This window comes from Nyctibius grandis, chromosome 9 (genome assembly GCF_013368605.1).
Source record: "Nyctibius grandis isolate bNycGra1 chromosome 9, bNycGra1.pri, whole genome shotgun sequence".
NCBI classification, from domain to species: domain Eukaryota; kingdom Metazoa; phylum Chordata; class Aves; order Nyctibiiformes; family Nyctibiidae; genus Nyctibius; species Nyctibius grandis.
This window is the reverse complement of record NC_090666.1, coordinates 33,293,875-33,313,596: the sequence shown is the minus strand read 5'-3', so window position 1 is coordinate 33,313,596 and position 19,722 is coordinate 33,293,875. Positions and strand designations below refer to the sequence as shown.

The 19,722-nt window shown below is 45.6% G+C and overlaps 1 protein-coding gene across 1 annotated transcript in view; it reads left to right on the top strand.

Annotated features, from left to right (window-relative positions):
- The first annotated feature begins 8,971 nt into the window (after positions 1–8,971).
- OSBPL11 (oxysterol binding protein like 11) overlaps positions 8,972–19,722 on the top strand; it is a 43,669-nt gene continuing 32,918 nt past the window's right edge. Inside the window, exon 1 of the mRNA XM_068408055.1 lies at positions 8,972–9,142. Coding sequence (XP_068264156.1) covers positions 9,018–9,142 — 125 coding nt within the window. The 5' untranslated portion in view covers positions 8,972–9,017. The remainder of the gene's footprint in view (positions 9,143–19,722) is intronic.

The following is a 19,722-nucleotide window of genomic DNA, read 5'->3' as shown; positions in this document are numbered from 1 at the left end:
TATTATAAATGGAAGATTCGCATGGTTTTAAATGTATATATATAAGCACAAAATTATTGTATGCTTAATTACTTTTAATTATAGGTGGTAAATAATCACCATTTATGCTGAGGTAGCATGTAATCTCTCAAAGCAGCTCCTCCAGGATGTTAGGTACAAATAAATAATATCAGTTTATGTCTCTAAGAGCTGACAGTCCAAATTACTTACAGCTTTACAGCTTCCACATGGACTTCTTGCAGTCTGCTTTTACTGACTCATGGGATCTAGAAAACAAATCAACAGTGAAGTTTTTACTCCACTCATTTTATTTAGTCGAGTTCTCTGCTGCAGGTTCTGATCGGATTATACAGGAACAACTTTTTTTTCAAACTTAAATTAGTTCTCCAAAAAGGTACTTAGCAGAAAATGAGTCAGGATTTTAGCCCTATAGAAATCTATGTAATTCCAAGTAATTTAAGGAATTCAAGCAGAACAGACTGAGAGGCCTTGTACTCTTTAGGGCTTTCTGTAATCCAACAGAGAAGGTTTTCAGGAGAGGCAACAGGACTATAGGAGAACTGAAAAATACATTTGCTGGAAGAAAAACAGTACTGGTAACTTCGAGTTAATTTTCCATAAAATAGATGTCAAACCACAGGCAACAGACCTACAAAGACTTTCCAGAATCCAAATGTACCTACTCTGCAGGCAGCACAGGCTGCAACGAGAAGGAAGGATGTCATTTGGAAATTATGAAGTGGATGCAGAATTGGTTAGAGCATGCAGATACAAGCAGGAGATCTGGTAATGAGAATAGCTCAGTATCAGTATCCCACAAGCAGAGCTTATGCAGAAACACAACAGTGATATTACGGACAGGTTTACCTATAAAAATTACCAAGTGCTTTGGCTTGTTTTCCAAACTGATCTTGTTATCATGATACACCTGGAAATGGCATTTGACTGAGATAACAAGCAGCTAAACATGATAACGGTGATCTACAGCAGATGGAGAGATGCTCATGTTGCCATAGAAACCATGCAGGAAAATAAGTGTGTGGGAGTAAAGCATGGCACAGAAAAGCTTCTAGGAGAAGGGGCTAGTGACTGAAGAACTGAATTCACTCAGCAGCTGTTAAGGTTAGTTGAGACATTAATAAAAGCCCCTTAGCTTTTCAGGAAATTGAGACTCATGGAGGAAAGGAGTCCTAACGGTGAGCTGCAGAACAGTTGAAGGCAGCAATGCCATGTAGTGCCACAGGGTAGGGCAGAAAAAGTCTTTAGAGAAAGGCTGGAGATGGCCATGAGATGTATGAAAAAGCTGGGAAGCTCCTCAACTGCAACCACGGTGCATGCTCCCCTTGCACCTGCTGAGCACACACCAGACCCAGGCTGGTGATAAGGGGATGTGCTCTCCTTGGCCTCCTCTCTCTGCAGCAGGTCCATATGTGCTCAGGAGGTGACTCAGCCCTGCTCATTCAGTACCTGCTCACTGTCCCCATGTGGAGAACCTCTTGGGTGGTCCCACTGCACTACAGGGTTGACTCCTCAATGATGGACTCACACGTGGCTACATTTATTGAAGAGGGAGTCAGGCCCTAAGCATACGAATGTGTAGTTTTTAATTCCTCACCCAAAGAGCTTGAGTAGGGAACTGTCTGGAGGAAGTGTCTGTTTCACTCTCTGTTGGGGTGAGTAACATCGTGGAAAAGATCCCCTTGAGCTCAGAGAGCAGAGTCAGCTGGGAACTGTTGAGGCAGGGTAGAAGGCGAGCCCTCCCGTGGTGCAGAAGGACCAGACAGAGGTGATGGGCTCCAGCCGTCGCCCTTTGTGCTAGGACAGCTTGCACTTTGCTGCAGTGGGCAGTGAGGCTGCCTGCTCACGAGTTGGAGAGAAGAGGGCAGGGAGGTGTCCCTGTGCGACTTGAGCAAGCAGAGAGCTGGTGCTCGGGGAAGACTCGGGACGCACATCCAGCTGTCAGCACTGGCTCCAGCAGACTGACAGATTAAAACCATGCCTGCTTCCAGAAACCCTGCTGCTGCGTGCTGGGCAGCTGTGCAAGCACGGGCAAAGGGACTGAGCTGAAGTGCTCATCGGTGCTGTGGGTACAGGAATGTCCCAGATTCGAGTCATAACACAGTTATCTCCTGCTGCTGCTGGTGAGCTGCCTCTCTGGGACATGCTTTAGTCTGTGCGGAGACTTGGAAGTCCCTGCCAAGACTGGGTGTAAGTGCTTTAACTGTTCCCAGGTGGTGCGGCTGGGTGGTGGGCAGAACCGCAGGCTGTCGAGGTCTAAAAGATAAAAGGCAATGTGAGTGTGCTGGCTGCAACATGCCAGTGTGGAGAGGGACAGGGTGGCTGTGGACTTCAATCTTGTGCAACGAGCGCAGAACAGCATCACTTCTGCTACTTTTGCAGCCTCGTGGCTGCATGACAAGGGTGACAGCTCCAGGCTGTGGCAAGCCTCTCTCCACACAGAAGCATTAAAGAAAAACAGCCGTACACAGGCAGCAACTCCAAAGAAGCTGCTCCGGGGGCAAACACAAGGTCCTTCAGTCCTACTCTTCACTGAGCCCCCAGGGCACGGTCCTTTCCTCAGAGGGTGCCTCACAAGGTGGGAAGCTACCGGGATTACACTCTCGACTTCCAGCCAGACCGAGCCTTTGCTGCTGCCCCAGTTTACATTTCCACATCTGGATTGTGTTGAGGTGACGTAAGGCTGGAGCCTGGAGCATGACTCAGTGCAAAGTCACACTGAGTGCAACTGGAAATGGTGCCAAATGTGAGAGTGAAGGATGCAAATGGGGTTGTGGATGGGGAGGCAAACTTTGTAGGCGATGTGAGCTGCTGCCGCCCGTGAGTCTGGTGCTTTCAGCTGGACCTGCATTACAGCAGAATATGATGCAGAGGGATTGATAGAGAAGAGCAAGGAAATGAGAAGATGACTGAAAAGCCCAAATGAAAAAAGGTTTTGACTCATCAAGACTACAGAAGGAATGATGAATAACCATTAAAAGCAGGCACCAGAGATCCTGCATGTCAAACAGAGCAGTTTCATATGCACGCTAAGTTACATCAAAGCCACAGACCCAGTGACTCAGTGATATCTGTAAAGCTCCAAAATCAAAGCATTCTGTCAAATGGTTGCTACAGTGTCAAATACTCTGGAGGCTGAAATAATTTGTATTACATTTACCTGACCTTACTGGCCGTTTTCTCCTACGGTCGGGAGAATATAGTCATGTGCTCAGTACATTGTAGGAGAAAGGCTGTTCTTTTAATTGAATTTCCTTTCTTGTTCTTGTGTCACGGGGTCTAGAGTTTTAGTAGGCAGGTATCTTTTGATCTTAGTAAGAACAGGAAGTTCTTTCATGTTCATTATCTGGAAGAGCCCAGAAAACATAAAATGTTTCCCAGACTAATAAACTCAAGTATCAGTTGCCTTGAGAAAGAATCTAACCCTAAGAACCATTGATTGTACAATAACAAATGCAGATGTGAAGCACTATTAGCAACGTTATTTTTTTCTGGTCATTTTATCATTAACCAGCAGCTTTCCCAGTTCAGCAACGATTAGCAAAAATGGCACTCCTTGTGCGATAAAGGCAGGCTGCAATTCTGTCTTTCCTTTCCCAGGAGTGCAGTCATTCCTCCGCGGACCTGTAGAGGATGCAGCTCCTTTAGCAGACAGAAGCGGTAATTGCTTATCTTCAGTGGACCAGCTACCAGAGGAGGGCACAGGTTTAAAACTATGTGAAACTTGGTCTCATTCAAAGATACTTTTTAGGTCAGGAAAAAAAAGATCTGTCCAACTGACAAGGGAGTGGTAGAAAACTTGTATCATCATTTCTATTTAAAAAAAAAAACACACTTTTTTTTTTAACCTCACAGGTGATGAAAGATATGATGGATTTTAGAGATTTACTCTTTGAACATGGATAGATCTTGCTGCTCTGAGGAAATGATACTGATCTGAAGAGATGATAAGCATGTATAGCCAGACTATAAGCTTCGGAAGAAATCAGCAAGAGTGGTACATGGTTTTGATGAGATCCTGGTCAGTTTCCTGAAATTAACAGGATGATAAATTATGGCAAATCTGGCAATTTTGCTTTAACATGAGTTATAATAAAATACAATCCACTTCAGCTCGTACCCATAATCGGGCCTGCAAGGATTCGATTTGACAAATGCTGATACACATATGTTAGCCTATTCATGCTTTCCTCCTCCAGATCTTCTTCCTTCGGACCTAGAAATCACAGCAAGTGTCAAGGCTCAGGTGGGCTGCAGGCAGGGCACTGCTGTGGGACCTCAGCGCTCTCCCTCTGCTGAGTTTGCAAGGGCCAGGGTGGGATTTTGGTAACTTTGAGCCACTGAATTATAACTGGGGAAGGAGGCTGAGACCAGTGAACTTGAACACAAGTTGTAATTAGTAGCAACCGTAAACTAAAGATAAAAGGCAGCTTGAACTGTAAATCCTTAGCAAATGTGGTTAAGCTCTTAGCCTTCCTATGCTATTAAGTATTTTGTGAATGCCACCTTACGACAGCCTCTGGTACTGCGAGTGCAACACCGTTTTTTAAGAGAAAAAAGCAAACGCATGGGGGAAGCAAACCTGAGTTTACCGCCCTGTTTTCAGGGACCAGATGATGAGGGCTGCAGAAACATGCAGTAAGGACTGCTGTCCTGTCTCGGGTGTTGAAGCAGTCCTAGGTGGAGGAACGTCCTACCAACCATCTGTGATGGTTATGAAAGGTCTAGCACGGGTGAAGCTATGCCTCTGTTGGGACTGGATTTGTCCTCAAGCAGGGGGAAATAAAACACACAAGTGGGATTCTTGCCTGAGTTGCTTTTGCTTCAAATTTTCCCAGGAAAATTTCAGTGGTGTTGGCATGCATTATGCTACCATGCAAATATACTATATTTTCAATTAAAAATATTTTAATTTAGATTAATTTAGATAAATACTTTAATTGAGAGCAGTCTCTCAATTACAGGGCCTGGTTGTTGTGGGGGATTTCAACTACCCTGATATTTGCTGGGAGGCCTACTCAGCCAGCCATCCCCAGTCCAGGAGGTTCCTCCAGTGCGTTGATGATAACTTTCTGATGCAAATGGTGGATGAGCCAACTAGGAGAGGAGCGCTGCTGGATCTGATCCTCACTAACAAGGAGGGTCTGGTTGAAGAGATGAAGGTTGAGGGCAGCCTTGGTTGTAGTGACCATGAGATGGCAGAGTTCAGGATCTCATGTGGCAGGAACAGAATAGCTAGCAGAATCACAACCCTGAACTTCAGGAGGGCCAACTTTGGCCTTTTCATGCAATTGCTAGGGGAAATCCCATGGGACAGGGTACTAGAAGGTAAGGGGGCCCAAGATAGTTGGTTAGCATTCAAGGACTGCTTCTTCCGTGCTCAAGATCAGAGCATCCCAACAGGTAGGAAGCCAAGGAAGGGTACCAGGAGACCTGCATGGTTGAACAGGGAACTGCTGGGCAAACTCAAGTGGAAGAAGAGGGTGTACAGATCGTGGAAGGAGGGGCTGGCCACTTGGGAGGAATATAAGTCTGTTGTCAGAGGATGTAGGGAGGCAACTAGGAAAGCTAAGGCCTCCTTGGAATTAAACCTTGCAAGAGAGGTCAAGGACAACACAAAGGGCTTCTTCAAATACATTGCAGGTAAAGCCAACACTAGAGGCAATGTAGGCCCACTGATGAATGAGGTGGGGGTCCTGGAGACAGAGGATAAAAAGAAGGCGGAGTTACTGAATGCTGCCTTTGCCTCTGTCTATACTGTTGGAGGCTGTCCTGAGGAGCCCTGGACCCCTGCGGCCTCAGAAGAAGTCAGGATAGAGGAGGAATCTGTCTTGGTTGATGAGGGCTGGGTCAGGGACCAATTAAGCAACCTGGACGTCCATAAATCCATGGGCCCTGATGGGATGCACCCGCGGGTGCTGAGGGAGCTGGCGGAAGTCATTGCTAGGCCACTCTCCATCATCTTTGCTAAGTCGTGGGCAACGGGAGAGGTGCCTGAGGACTGGAGGAAAGCGAATGTCACTCCAGTCTTCAAAAAGGGCAAGAAGGAGGACCCGGGTAACTATAGACCAGTCAGCCTCACCTCCATCCCCGGAAAGGTGATGGAACAACTTGTCCTTGGTGCTGTCTCTAGGCACATCAAGGATAGGGGGATCATTAGGGGCACTCAGCATGGCTTCACCAACGGGAAGTCATGCTCAACCAACTTGATAGCCTTTTATGAGGATGTTACCCGGTGGATAGATGATGGTAAAGCTGTGGATGTGGTCTATCTCGATTTCAGTAAAGCGTTTGACACGGTCTCCCACAGCATCCTCGCAGCTAAACTGGGGAAGTGTGGTCTGGATGATCGGGTAGTGAGGTGGATTGTGAACTGGCTGAAGGAAAGAAGCCAGAGAGTGGTGGTCAATGGGACTGAGTCCAGTTGGAGGTCTGTGTCTAGCGGAGTCCCGCAAGGGTCGGTTCTGGGACCAGTTCTATTCAATATATTCATTAATGACTTGGATGAGGGATTAGAGTGCACTGTCAGCAAGTTCGCTGATGACACAAAACTGGGAGGAGTGGCTGACACAACGGAAGGCTGCGCAGCCATTCAGAGAGACCTGGACAGGCTGGAGAGTTGGGCGGGGAGAAATTTAATGAAATATAACAAGGGCAAGTGTAGAGTCCTGCATCTGGGCAAGAACAACCCCATGTACCAGTACAAGTTGGGGGCAGAGCTGTTGGAGACCAGCGTAGGGGAAAGGGACCTGGGGGTCCTAGTGGACAGCAGGATGACCATGAGCCAGCAATGTGCCCTTGTGGCCAAGAAGGCCAATGGCATCCTGGGGTGTATTAGAAGGGGTGTGGTTAGTAGGTCGAGAGAGGTTCTCCTCCCCCTCTACTCTGCCCTGGTGAGGCCGCATCTGGAGTATTGTGTCCAGTTCTGGGCCCCTCAGTTCAAGAAGGACAGGGAACTGCTAGAGAGAGTCCAGCGCAGAGCCACGAAGATGATTAAGGGAGTGGAACATCTCCCTTATGAGGAGAGGCTGAGGGAGCTGGGTCTCTTTAGCTTAGAGAAGAGGAGACTGAGGGGTGACCTCATCAATGTTTATAAATATGTAAAGAGCAAGTGTCAAGAGGATGGAGCCAGGCTCTTCTCAGTGACATCCCTTGACAGGACAAGGGGCAATGGGTGCAAGCTGGAGCACAGGAGGTTCCACTTAAATTTGAGGAAAAACTTCTTTACGGTGAGGGTGACTGAACACTGGAACAGGCTGCCCAGAGAGGTTGTGGAGTCTCCTTCTCTGGAGACATTCAAAACCCGCCTGGACGCGTTCCTGTGTGATATGGTCTAGGCAATCCTGCCCCGGCAGGGGGATTGGACTAGATGATCTTTCGAGGTCCCTTCCAATCCCTAACATTCTGTGATTCTGTGATTCTGTGATTCTGTGAAAATGTCAAGTGATCAGCAGAGAAGGAACTAACATGTTTGGAGGGCAACAGGACTGCAGTTCTGGCCAAAACATTCTTTGATGGACAGCATGACTCTGCTGATCTGTTTGCCTGTGGTTCCACAGCAGAAAAATGCAGCTGAAAAAGCCCTTTTTTTTTCCCCCTGCAGTCACAAATGTGCTTCTAAAAAGGCAAAAGTGGGGGATTTTGTGCCTGTGCAGTGGTAACATTATGTTTCGCAAAAAGAGATTATAGGTGTAGGTGCAACAGGCAATCCTCACCTGGGGTCTGTTAGCTGAGATTACGCGTGTATGCGCTTGACAAGGAGGTATGGATATGTGCTAATTTAGAGCCAGTTTAAAGTTTATAAATATATTTTAAAGACATGATGCTCATAACGTGCTATTCTCATTTGATGGCCAAAGGCAATGATGTTTTGAATGTCACTGGGAAAGTGGGAAGATGGGAAAGCCAGGGCAGCTTTCATGGGGTACGAAGCTGCTACCAGGGTGGATGCTCTAGGTAAATAAACTGTCTGAAATCTGTTCTTTACATTTTTGCTTCTATGTAGATTCTCACACAGGGAATTTTTAGCATATTTTGTATAATGGTTGTTTATAATATTATGGGTAATAAAAGAGCCAGAGAGTGGAGGAGGGCGTTTGGGTAAGATGAGATGTGGAGCAGAACCACAACCTCGCTAACCACAGCTGAGTTTGATTCTGCCTTCCTCTTCTTCATGTGCCGATTGATTAAAGCCAATCAATTGGATCCTCTGCCCCCGATTTTAGGAAATAACACAGCTGTAGTCAATTAAGTTTTGTTTGTCCAAAAGCCATGCCTGGCCTGAAAGATGACACATAACCAAACCAGTCTCTCCCAGTCAGCTCTGCTATTATTCTATGAAGGAAAAAAACCTCTTAGGTGTTGCCCATATGCATTAATTGGAGGAAAAACTCGGAGGAAAAATGTATTTCCTCTCGAGGCCAGGACATGCCGTGGCTTTGTGTGGTCAGTAAACTGCTGCTTTCAGCCCTGCTGTACGGGTCTCCGTAACAACACTCAGCGAGATCCCAGACAGGGGCTTTCATGTCCCTGCTCATAACAACCTGTATACAACACATTGGATCCCTCACTCTTCTTATTCCTCTCTTTTTTTGGGGGGAGAGTGCTGGCAGCCATGAGTTTAAAATGATTTTACAGGGCTGCTATCGCTTTAAGCGCGGTAGGAGGGGACAGGGGCCTAGAACGGGCACTGCTGCCCGCACTAAAGATGGCGGTGGCGCTAACCCGGAAGGGGCGGCCGGCCCGGGCCGCGGGGTGAGGGAGCGGGAGGGCGGGTTTCTCCAACCCGCCGTGGCCGTGCCGGGAGCCGAGGCGAGCTGAGCTGAGCGGGGCCCGCGGGTGCCGGCAGCCGCCGCCATCGCAGCCCGCATGGGACGGGCGCGGCCGGGCCCCGGCGCGGCCTGAGCGGGGCCGGCGGGCCGCTGGGGCAGGCTCCCTCCCCGGCGGGCGGCCCGCCCTGGGCCGGGGGCGCCCCTGAGGGGGCGGGGAGCCGCGGCGCCATGCAGGGCGCGGACCCCGCGGCGGCCATGAAGGGGCCGGAGGGCGAGGGCAAGCCGGAGCAGCCACCGCCGGCGGGACAGAGCAAGAGCAGCGGCAGCCGCGGCGCCAAGGGCTGGCAGTACAGGTGGGCGCGGCGGGCTGAGGGGGAGGTGAGGGGCTGCGGGCCCGGGAGCTGCCGGTGCTGCCGAGCCCGGCGTGGGGCGCTGGAAACGCCCGTGCCCGCCATGGCAGGGCTGCCTGTGCCTTGAGCCTGGGTTGTCGGCGCAGCTGCCCCGGCTTTAGACACCCTCGGCTGAGAGACCCGCCGCGGGGTAGCGCGGGCGGGGGAGGAACGCAAACACCGGCCCCGGGCTGGCGCCGCCCGCTCGCTCTCGCCGTTCCGTGCCCTTTCGGGGCCGCAGTGTGCTCCCTGTCACCCCGCTCCAGTTTTCATCTACCTGTGTATTAGGACAAAGCCCCTCGTCTGCACATGCTGCCAGGGGTTGTGCCTCTGCTCCTTCCTTTCAGTTCTTGGTTTTCCCTCGCGGAATGTGGAGGCCAGTTTGGAGTTGCTGAAGGCGCTCCCTCGCTCCCCGGCCTTTCCGAAAAGCTAAACTTTGCCCCGAATTTTAGCTTGGTGGGGTGTCTTCTTTAAGAACTTAGCGATAGTCTTTTTATTGATGCTTTCTATTTGTCGCTGGTAGCGGAAGTCGGAGCACGCACGGAGTTTCTGTCTTATCTGACTTATTTTAAGAACCGCTGCGCTTAGCATAAATCTGGGTGATTACTCAGGTACAGCAAATACAGCAGAAGAGAGCAGAGAAAGCGGGAGAAGCTGAGCACACAGCGTTAGATAGAAATGGATTCAAACCAAAATGCTTCCTTTGAATGTCCTGCCTGGGCGTTTGAGAGATTTAGGCGGTTTTCATGTACTTTTTTCTGCTGTGCTTTCTGGTTGAAAGAGTTTCCACTCACATGCTGATAGCAGGCTCTCTAAGCCATCGCTTGAGAGATTTCCGAATCTATGCTTTTAGGTCTCTCATCCTTGACTGGAGTTCTGCAATGTTGCTGTTGACAATACCGCTGTTATGTGAAGTTTGCACACTTCTCCGTCAAACAGAGACTCTCCAAAGCTGTCATCTGCCAGCCCAGATGGACTGGCTTTCTGTTTCCTGCGTGTGGAGACAGCAAAGCCGGAGTGTGGTACATCTGCGTGTGCTGCACGGGATGGAGGGCCTTCCGATGGCTTAGGCAAATGAGCACCCAGGCTGTGAAGGCACTGAAGTGCCTGATGATCTTAATAGGGAGCGAACAGCTCGGTCGTCGCTGAGAATCTGGGTCACAAGTAATTTCCTTTTCTGGTGACTAGGGCCAGAAAGCAAAGTGGTGATTTCAGGGCCAGTGTTTCAGGCTGTTAAATGGGGAAAGCTTCTTGTCAGATTCGGTTATTGGTTGTCTTATCCGTTGTTTCCAGTCACTTCGAAACTTTTTCAAAAACTCTGGATTCAAGTATACCTATGCATTTTCTTATGAAAATTACTATCACTGTGACCAAGCACTGACTGTCCATGTGTTTCACATGTGAAACACAGGAGTTAGTTTATGCAATCAAAATGGAAGTACTTTATATTTTTGTGTGGAATCAGAGACAGTGGAAGGGTTGAGATACCTGATTTGCCTGAACCCCTTTTTGCTATAGGATGTTTGAGATGGTGGTCACAGGTCAGTGCTTTGCAGTGAAATTCCACTTTTTAAAATGATCCATCCCAGTGTTTATTCTTTCAGTGCTGTGGCTTGTAGGGCAAAAGTTGAACTGACTCTGAGTGATACCCAGTTTGGTGGCTTGACAGCTGTAAGTGGGAACTGTCCATGTTATTCCTTGCAGCTATCAATAGCTGGTTTAATTTGCTCTAATACTCTGGTGCAAAGTATTCTTTCTATTTTTTCTTTCTAGATCATTGGGATAAGTTGAATGTACTGATTGTATTATTGTAGACTCTTGAGGTACCTGACTGTTAATCTCTGCTCTATTGGGAATCAATTATTTACTCCTATGTTTGTCTCTATATTTAATTACCCACAAGATGTCACCTTTCCCCCCTACCTCCATAGGATGGTCTCCTGGACAGGATGCTGTAGCTTAGTTTTCACTTTGTGGATTACTTCTGTTCTAAAATAAGAAGTTTAGAGACAGATTTGCTGGGAGCTGCTAGAGGAAGTTTGATCTTTTATAGCACAGAGTAAGAGCAGTGTGTGGTCGTGCAGCTTGGCAGAAGTAGGGTCCTGAAGTACTCACTCAGCGTTGACAGCATCTGGTGCAGAAATATAGATCTGTATTTGGTGAAGCATCTTGTTGAAACAGCTGTAGCATAGTTGTCAGACAAATGGGGCAACAGGTACTTGATACTTTAATGCTCCTAATGGAGAATTGTGACTATGGAAAAGAAATACATCTCCAGCAGTGCTGGAACCTGAAATAATGAAAACTGAATCTCTCAAGGAGCTGGAAAGTCCCATGTCCTTGGGGTACAGTGCATGTCTAGAAAATAAAAAATGAAGCAGAACATCTAACTTTATATTTTCATAGGGGAATAGTAGGGAGATTTTTAAATAGCTGTGATAGAGTTAGACCAAACATTTATCACAGTGGAGAAGAAGAGAAAACTAGAGGCTGCCAGAGACTTCAGATGATGCAGAGATACAGATGAATCTCTTTGCAGACCTCCTGCCTGTAGCCTGTGTATGGTGAGTTTAGGCAGCCAGTACAGCAATGCCTCCTTTGACATTTGTAAGGGCTCAGCTTCTTCAGAGGGCAGGAAGATACTTTTTTTTTGACTAATAGAAGTTAAGAGTTTTTGAGAAACTGCTCTTCTAGACATCTGACAGGAAATGATCTTGTTTATTTATGAATATATGATCAGGGTCCGAGTGTGTCTGAGAGCAACCAACCCTCAGCTGCATCTTGCTGACTGGGATCAGGAATAGCTTGAATGCTAATGTGCAATTAAGTAGATAAAGAGAGCCTGAGAGGCTGTGCTGCATGCTAAACTCTTCATCCCTATTTTCATTTAGTGAAACAGTTACCATGAGGTGAGACTTCTGAATAACTTCAAATTATTAGGAGATTACTTGATATTATAATGTTTTCTAAACAGCTGCTTCATTTTCAGCAGTAATCAAGCTAGGAAGTAAGTGTAGCATTGCCCATATAAAGAATTATTTGGATTCAATAATTCTGCTTTTACTCTTGACCATCTTAATTTGGTTTTTGCCTTGCTCTAGGTTAAATGAACAGAGTAGTTTCAAAGCAGTGAGAAAAAGGAGACAGCTTTGGCAAGTACTTCTGCGACATTATGAATCATAGTCATTCAAATAACATTAAAATTTCACAACCAGAAAGCAGAATCTGTGTCTATGAGCTAAATGGAGAGCTGGTCAGAATACATGCCAGAGAAGTATAACAAGGCATTTCAGGCTGGCTTGAGGGGCTTTCAGATAATTTTCAGAAAAATGAATTGCAATAACCGGTTCACATTTATCTACGAAATTAAAAGTTCAGAGCACTGTGGTTGACTGGAGAAACAAGATTGTCTTTCCCAGTTGGAGACATGCTAATGTGCCATCGTCTTTATGTTTTTCTTAGTGCTTCTGCTCTCAAATGCATAAATCAATTCAGCTATTAAAAGGATTCCCGGCATTTCTTCACTTGCCAGTAGAAATAATGTAAAATGTTCATGAATTTCCCAAATGATTGCTGATTTTTAAGCTTACAAGTTATATTTCAAAACCTATTTCCATTTCAGTTCTGCATGTATTTTTGTAGATAACTGCCTTTGTTCCTTATTTCTGAAGTGGTTTTCACATCTGCTCACTGTGGATTTAGCCATATATATTTATAAAATGCTACAGATTGTATGTCTTTTGCTCTTTTTTAAGGAAGCAAGTTAATGTTAGTTAACAAACAGCAAACAAACAGCAGAGAAGGGTTTTGGCAAAAAGAGTAACATGGTAAATTTTTTTTCCATTGTCAAATGCAAAAGTGTAACAAATTTAAAGCAGGTGAACTGGTCACCAGTCTTCTTTTAAGGGCTTTGTTTATTTTGCAGTTGGCACTGCGTAAGCACTCTTCATCAATACTGAAAAAATGGAGTAAGCAATTACTGACCTTAATTCAGTCTCCTGTGTTTGAGCAGGTCAGCGTGTGATAACGGAACAGAAGAACTGGTAGCTGAAACACATGAATATATTTTAATTCTGCACTTCGAGATGATCATGACCTCTTCTTTATAAAGTCATCCCATAGGACGTGTTTTAAAGGAAATGCTCATTTCTGAGTTTGATCCCAGTTAACTTGGGGGGTGACTGACAATCCTTTGCACTTCAAACATGTGGAAGCAAAACATGTGAGACTGAGCTAGACTATGGAAGCGTTTATGGTTTCTATTCATGCTATCTTGCAAAAATGATCTAATTATAGTAATAAAGGGCAGTGTCTTAAAACTGGTACAATCTTCTTGAGTGGATGTTGATAAGAATCCTTTTTATTGAGGGTGGCATTGATGTCAGTCTTAGTTGCAGGAAAACATATAGAGTTTTTCTAGTTTCTGTGCATTTCTACTATCATTCCAAGAATGTTTGATCTTGGGAGGATAAATTTCATCTCTTTGGCCTTTAAAGCTGAAACCAGCTTGGTAGAAACAGATACAGGAGATAATGGCAGCACAGTGTTCAACTACGCTTCGTGTTGCAAACCTCTCCCTTGCTGGTCCTCCGTTCTTGTCTATGAACTTAGCATTTCTCATCGTAGTTTAAATGTAAGCATTGACTTCTTGCTTAGGCTGCAAGAGAGTGTGTTAGCTGACCTAATTAACTCTGGACTCCTGAGAGCAGGCCAGAATTTAAGTTAAAGTCCCTATCACTTAATAAGTAGAAGAAAAGAAACCTCCCGAACCTTCATGTAAATGTTAGCGTCATCGTAGGACAGTTCTCTCTGATGCTGATACTCCTAGTACTTCCTTTTTATTACCCATCTCCCTTGTTCTGAGTTTTCTTTCTGCACTGCTTAAAACAAAATTCTTTGGGATCCTACATGGAATTTTTGTATGTTCACTGTAGTCGATAACTGTAAACCCCCTCCTTGTTGTGCACAACCACCGAGGGGGAGAGAAACTGTAATTTTGTGGTGTTACCTGGGAGGTCTGGCAAGGGCTGCTCCTGCTTCGACTTTCCCCTGCTCTCACAGCCCACCCCACTTCCTCGGTTTCCTGCTGTCCTGAGAACCTGCTGGCATTGTGACCTTAAGGCACCAGCCACCAGTGGGGATGGGGTTTCTGCTGCCCCTGATGTTATGCTTCTGCTGGCAGTTCTTGGGTTAGCTGGTGGCTCTGATGTCATTCTTGTGTCAAAGTGAGCCCTGACCTTCCTTGCGTCAGTTTCTGATGATCTGTGGAGATACTTCATCACTGCATGGCCATCAGAAAGCCCTAGCTGCTTGCTTTCTGACTTGTTGCTGGCCTTTTGAGGTGTGGTGAACTGGGTGCTGAAAAGAAGAGTTTCTCAAGTGGTTGCTGTGAAATTCAGAATATATTTTTGCAATTTTGTGTGTTGTATTCCTTTGTATTAGTGAAAATCGGATTAGGACGGCTGTCACATTTGTTTGATATGCTGGAGGGAAATGGCTGAATTTCTTTGTCCTCATTTAAGTCTTTGCTTAAAGAGTACACCATATTCATAATGCTTCACATGCTTTCCTGCACTTCATATGATTTGCTCATTAGAATAGACAAGAAGCCTGTATTTAGAATGATCAGCTGGTTATATCCACCTCAGGATCCATTCTGTGTTATTAAAATGTACAGGTCATCTTTTATCAAGGTGATTTTATCAGTTGCTGAAGCCTCAAGCAGTTCTCAAAAGGCATGTGAGCCATTCATGTTCACACATGTATTTACGACCTGGAAGAATGGGGGCTGGAGCAGATGGAAGATCAGATGAGTTGTAAATTAAGAGAAGTAAATCTTTGTGTGAGGGGTAGTAAGTGGATAGACTTGGGGAAACAGGTTTGGGTAATTTAAACAGGAGCTTCATGATGGCTGATGTTCTAATCAGGAACCTGAACCCAATTCCTGAACCGGATCAGCAAGGTCTGAGTTCCTTTCTTTAGCCCTGTGGCTCCTCGGTGAGTGGCTATCAAGAGCACTGTCCCTCTCCAGCTTCTCAGAGCATCCCCGTGTTGAACCGGCAGGCTGAAAATTTGCTGGGGCAGGGGTGACAAATGTGGAACTTGGTTCTGACATTGCAGGATAGTTGTGTTAATACCAGGATATTAATTTAGAATTCAAATTAAGCTAACCTGAAGAAGCACAAACTTTTGAATAGCTTCTAAATAAGAAATAATTTGTGCTTTCCACGGCATAGATTTCTGCAGGAGTTAATGGCCGTTACAAATGTCTATCCTTCACTAAGTGCAAAGGGTATTTTTCAACTTCACCTTTTCTAATGTAATTATGTAGCAGCAAGTTAATTAAAATTGCCTACAACATTAACATCCTGCTCTGCCACACACGTTCTCTCCCCAGAGAGAAGATGAAAAACAAACTGCATGTGGCTGACCTAATCACATTGCTTAATGCACAAGCAGAAAGTGCCAGCTGCTGCTGTTAGCTTATCCTGAGTAGGTTCTTGTACGCATCGTACCATGAAAATTAAGGCACACGTGCAGGGACCCCTGTTTGCTTACGGACCTTGCCTTGACATGCACTCTGATCACCTGCCAGCGCTGATGAATTCTTCTTGTAGGGTATCACTGCCTGCTGGTAATGCTGCCGGACAGTTTTCTTTTTAGGGTGCTTGCAAAACTTGTACCGTTTCGGATTTTCTGTGCTCTATGTCCAATGCTGAAATGGGAGGGGAGGGCAGGCTGAAGTGGGGTAGGAGAAATGCTGTTTTTTCATTTTGTTAAGCTGACAAACTTGTATTTGACAACCTGCTTTGGAGCAGGACTGTCAGTGTCAGGGGGAAGGCTTTTTGCTGCATGTATGCATGTTTTCTTTTTCCTTCCAGGTGTAAGTTCCTGAGTTTTCAATGAGACTGGGAATCTTTAAAATCTTGATTAATGTTTAGGCATTGACAGATCAGTTTCCTGAAGAGCCCAGTTTGCATTGGGAAGTTGGTTTCAGTCGTTGCAGTGGAGGTGTAACAGAAAGCATGAGATGTGCTGGGCAGAATTGCAGGATGCTATATTAAGGAGCTGGTTTCTGACCCTGGCTCTGACTTCCTCTGTGGTAATAGTCATACTGTTTAAACTGTTTTTCCCCTGTAATCACTAACTGTGTGTTCCTCTTTTTCTCAGAGGCCTAGTTTGGAACAGTTGGCTCTGGTTTTGCAAAACTTTCGCAGGGTCACAGCTGCAGCTGCAATCAGCAGACGCTGTGATTTGAATGTATGAATAAAATAAAAAAAAAATGGGCCACAACTATCTTGAAGTTAGAGAGGCTGAAAATTCATTGCACTTCAGTTCCCTATATGTAAAATGGAATGATAATGTCCTCATCCTTTTATTGTTCGGTATGTGACTCCTTCATACATGTTGATGACAAGCACAAGAGAAGAAAACCATAAGGAAACTCTGTATTAGTGCATGAGTGCTAAATTAATAATACCTGGTGCTCATTGCACGACGAAAAAGAGCAGTTTTGAATAATTCTTTGTCTAGGAATCACTGTCCACTTAAAGCACTGAACAAGAAAGTAGTCCTGCTCTTTTTATGTATTGTCATAATCACAGGTGGTTAACACTTGTGCTTTCTTAGTTAGAGTTTAAACCTTCTGAGTACCTTATGCTTCAATTTTAATGTAGGAATATTTTTGTTTAATTTCTCTGTGTCCAAGAATTATAGAATAGTTTGGGTTGGGAGTGACCTCTGGGAAATCTCTAGTCCAGCCTCCTGCTCAAAGCAGGGCCAGCTTCAAAGTTAGGAGAGGTTGTTCAGGCCCACTGGTTGAGTTTGGGGCGTCTTCAAGGATGGAGATGCCACAGCCCTCTCTGGCCTCCTGGCCCAGGGCTTGTCCCCCCTCATTGTGAAGAATTTTTCTTTGTGTCAAGGAATTTTTTTGCTACAACTTGAGACCATTGCCGCTTGCCCTTCTGCTGTGCACCTCTGAAAAGAGTCTGTCTCTGTCTTCTCCACATGTAGGGAAGACAGAGGTGAGATCCCCATTAAGCCTTCCCTGCTTCTAAAGGAGGCTGAACAGACCCAGATCCCTCAGCCCTTTCTCGTCTGGCACAACATACCTAGCTTGCACTGATCCATGGGTTAGTCCATGCCAGGTGCAAGGCTTTGCATTGCTTTTGTCAAAGTTCAGGTGGTCTTCTTCAGCCTGTTCCTCTGGACAGTCAGGATCTCCCAGAAAGACAGCCCACCCTACTGCATCCTGACTGCTCCCCTAGGTTTGGGCTCACCTGAGAGGTTGTATAGAGTGCATGCTGGTCCATTGGCCAGCTCGGAGACATGGAGCGGTATTGACCCCTGAGGTGCAGCACTTGCTAGTTAGACTTCAAACTATTGGCTGTTGCTTCATGAGTCTGGTGGTCCACACAGATTTTTGCCTGTGTTGTACTCCAGGCTTATCGTCTTTCTGAATATTTAGGTAACATAGTCAACTGAGTGTGTTCTTGCTGGCTTGGAAGGTGGTAATAATTATTGTCCTCTGTATTTAATCTGAAATGTCTCAGAAGTGGTTCAAAAATAATTAAAAAGGCAAGAGGCTTATCTGCAGTAGCTGATCAGTGTATTTACCTTCCATTTAATAGCCAGCGTTTTCTTGCTGCGAGGTCCAGGATGACGATGTGTCATTGTCAATATAATCTTTTTAAAGGCATAATCACAAACACATCTTAAAACTGGAAGAGCACATCTTTATATTTCTGATAGGATAAGAGCTATTAGACTAGAAGTGGACCAAAATGCCTTGGGATGGAATGTGTAGTAAGCTAAACCCTGTTGGACTGTGCTTAGAGTAACTAAGCGATGCAGAGATTTTCTCCACTGGTTTATGTGACTTGTGCTTACCAGGGCCTGCTGCTTTCTGCGGTGGTGTAGGCAGCAGATAGTCCAAAATGGCAGAGATGCTCATCCATCAGTGTGTTTGCTTGCTTTATGTTCTGCCAGTACTGTTCACTGAGCAGAGTAGCTTTAATTTGACTGCTTGAGCTCTCTGAAACTAGACTTCAAAGGGAAAGTTTTGGGTTTTGGTAACAATAATATGTGAAACTGTGCGTTATGATGTGCTAATGTAAACTGGTAACATAAATGGTAGCAAAGCTGCAAGCAAAAATAATTTTCCAGAATATCAAGTGGAGAGTTCAGACCTTTTGAGGTGCCTGGGTTTTGTATGCTCCAGCTCTGAAAGTTGTTGGCTAAATCTACAGTTATTTTTCCAGCAATAGCTTGAGTAGTAGTTATCATTGGAGAAGAATCTGCAGGGTTGGCTACTGACTCTTGGGTCCAGCTTCGGTTGTGTTACGCTGACACAAATCCACAAAGAAATGGTACGTGAGTGGAGTTCTTGCTGACTTGAGGTGTTCATGTACGTGCAAGAGAAATTGCTTAGCTGAAACTCACTGCAGTTTTTTTCCAGGCAGATGTATTTTGAGAGCTAAAGAGGTCTTTAAATAATAAAGTAGTTAAATAATCAACTTTCTAGCAGTCCAGCGAGAGCAGTGTTTTGCTACTTATTAATTAAATATTATCTCCTTCCTTTTTTTTTCTGTTGCTACCCCGCAAAAGCGTTACAGTACAGTTTCATTTGTGTATAATTGACCTGTGGCATTAATGCACAAAAGAGGAGAATCGAATGCAAGTTTAATTAGGACAGTTTTTAAAAAACCTGTAAGCTTGATTTATCATTCCCCTTGAGAATTAGTATTGATAGAAACTTTAGGTGTGACCACAAGTGTTGTGTTGATAGCAGAGGGCTGGCGGAGCTGGGCGATGGGAGAGCCCATCACCCCTGGATCGAAGCCTGGGCTGCGTCATGCCGGGCTCACAGCTGACAGCTCATTTCGGCTCTGCCGCACCCTTCCTTCGTGGCAAGCCTGCACGTCTCTTCCAACGCATGTCTGTCCTCTCGAGGGCTTGCAGGAGTACGTATTAAGAGAAGTTTGTGTATCTATTGAGGATCTGTGTGTTGCTAGCACGCTTGCGGCCAAGTGGTATTCTGAAGCATCCCCAGGGTCTACTGCCAATGTTCTTGTATTGTTGGATGTTTTTTCCTTGCACTTGTTGGTTTCTAAACTTATAATTGAATAGTCAAACACACGAGCTGAAGAGCAGGAGCTTTGCTGCCACTTGACAGTTGACTGTAGGGCACTGCTGGTGCATTGCACAGCAAGGCTAGCTTTTTCTTTCTTCCAAAAGCCATTTGGAAAAGCAGAGCTAATTTGATGTAGATACTCTGTAAGCAACATGGAGGCTTCTGCCTTACCTTGCTGGGTGTACTGGGGAGCCCACACTTGTACCAACAAGCCAGCGGACTGGGGTGTGCTTAGTGTGGTGGTGGTTTCTTGGGAGCAAGTGATCTTTGTAGTTGCAGAAGATATGCTCAAAGTTTCAGCTGCTGACATAGGTTTTTTTCTTTCTGTTCTTCCCTGCCCTTCCCTTCCATGTAACAAAAAGGGGAATCAGTGTGCTGTAGATAAGCACTTTGCAGTGGTCAGTGAGGAAAA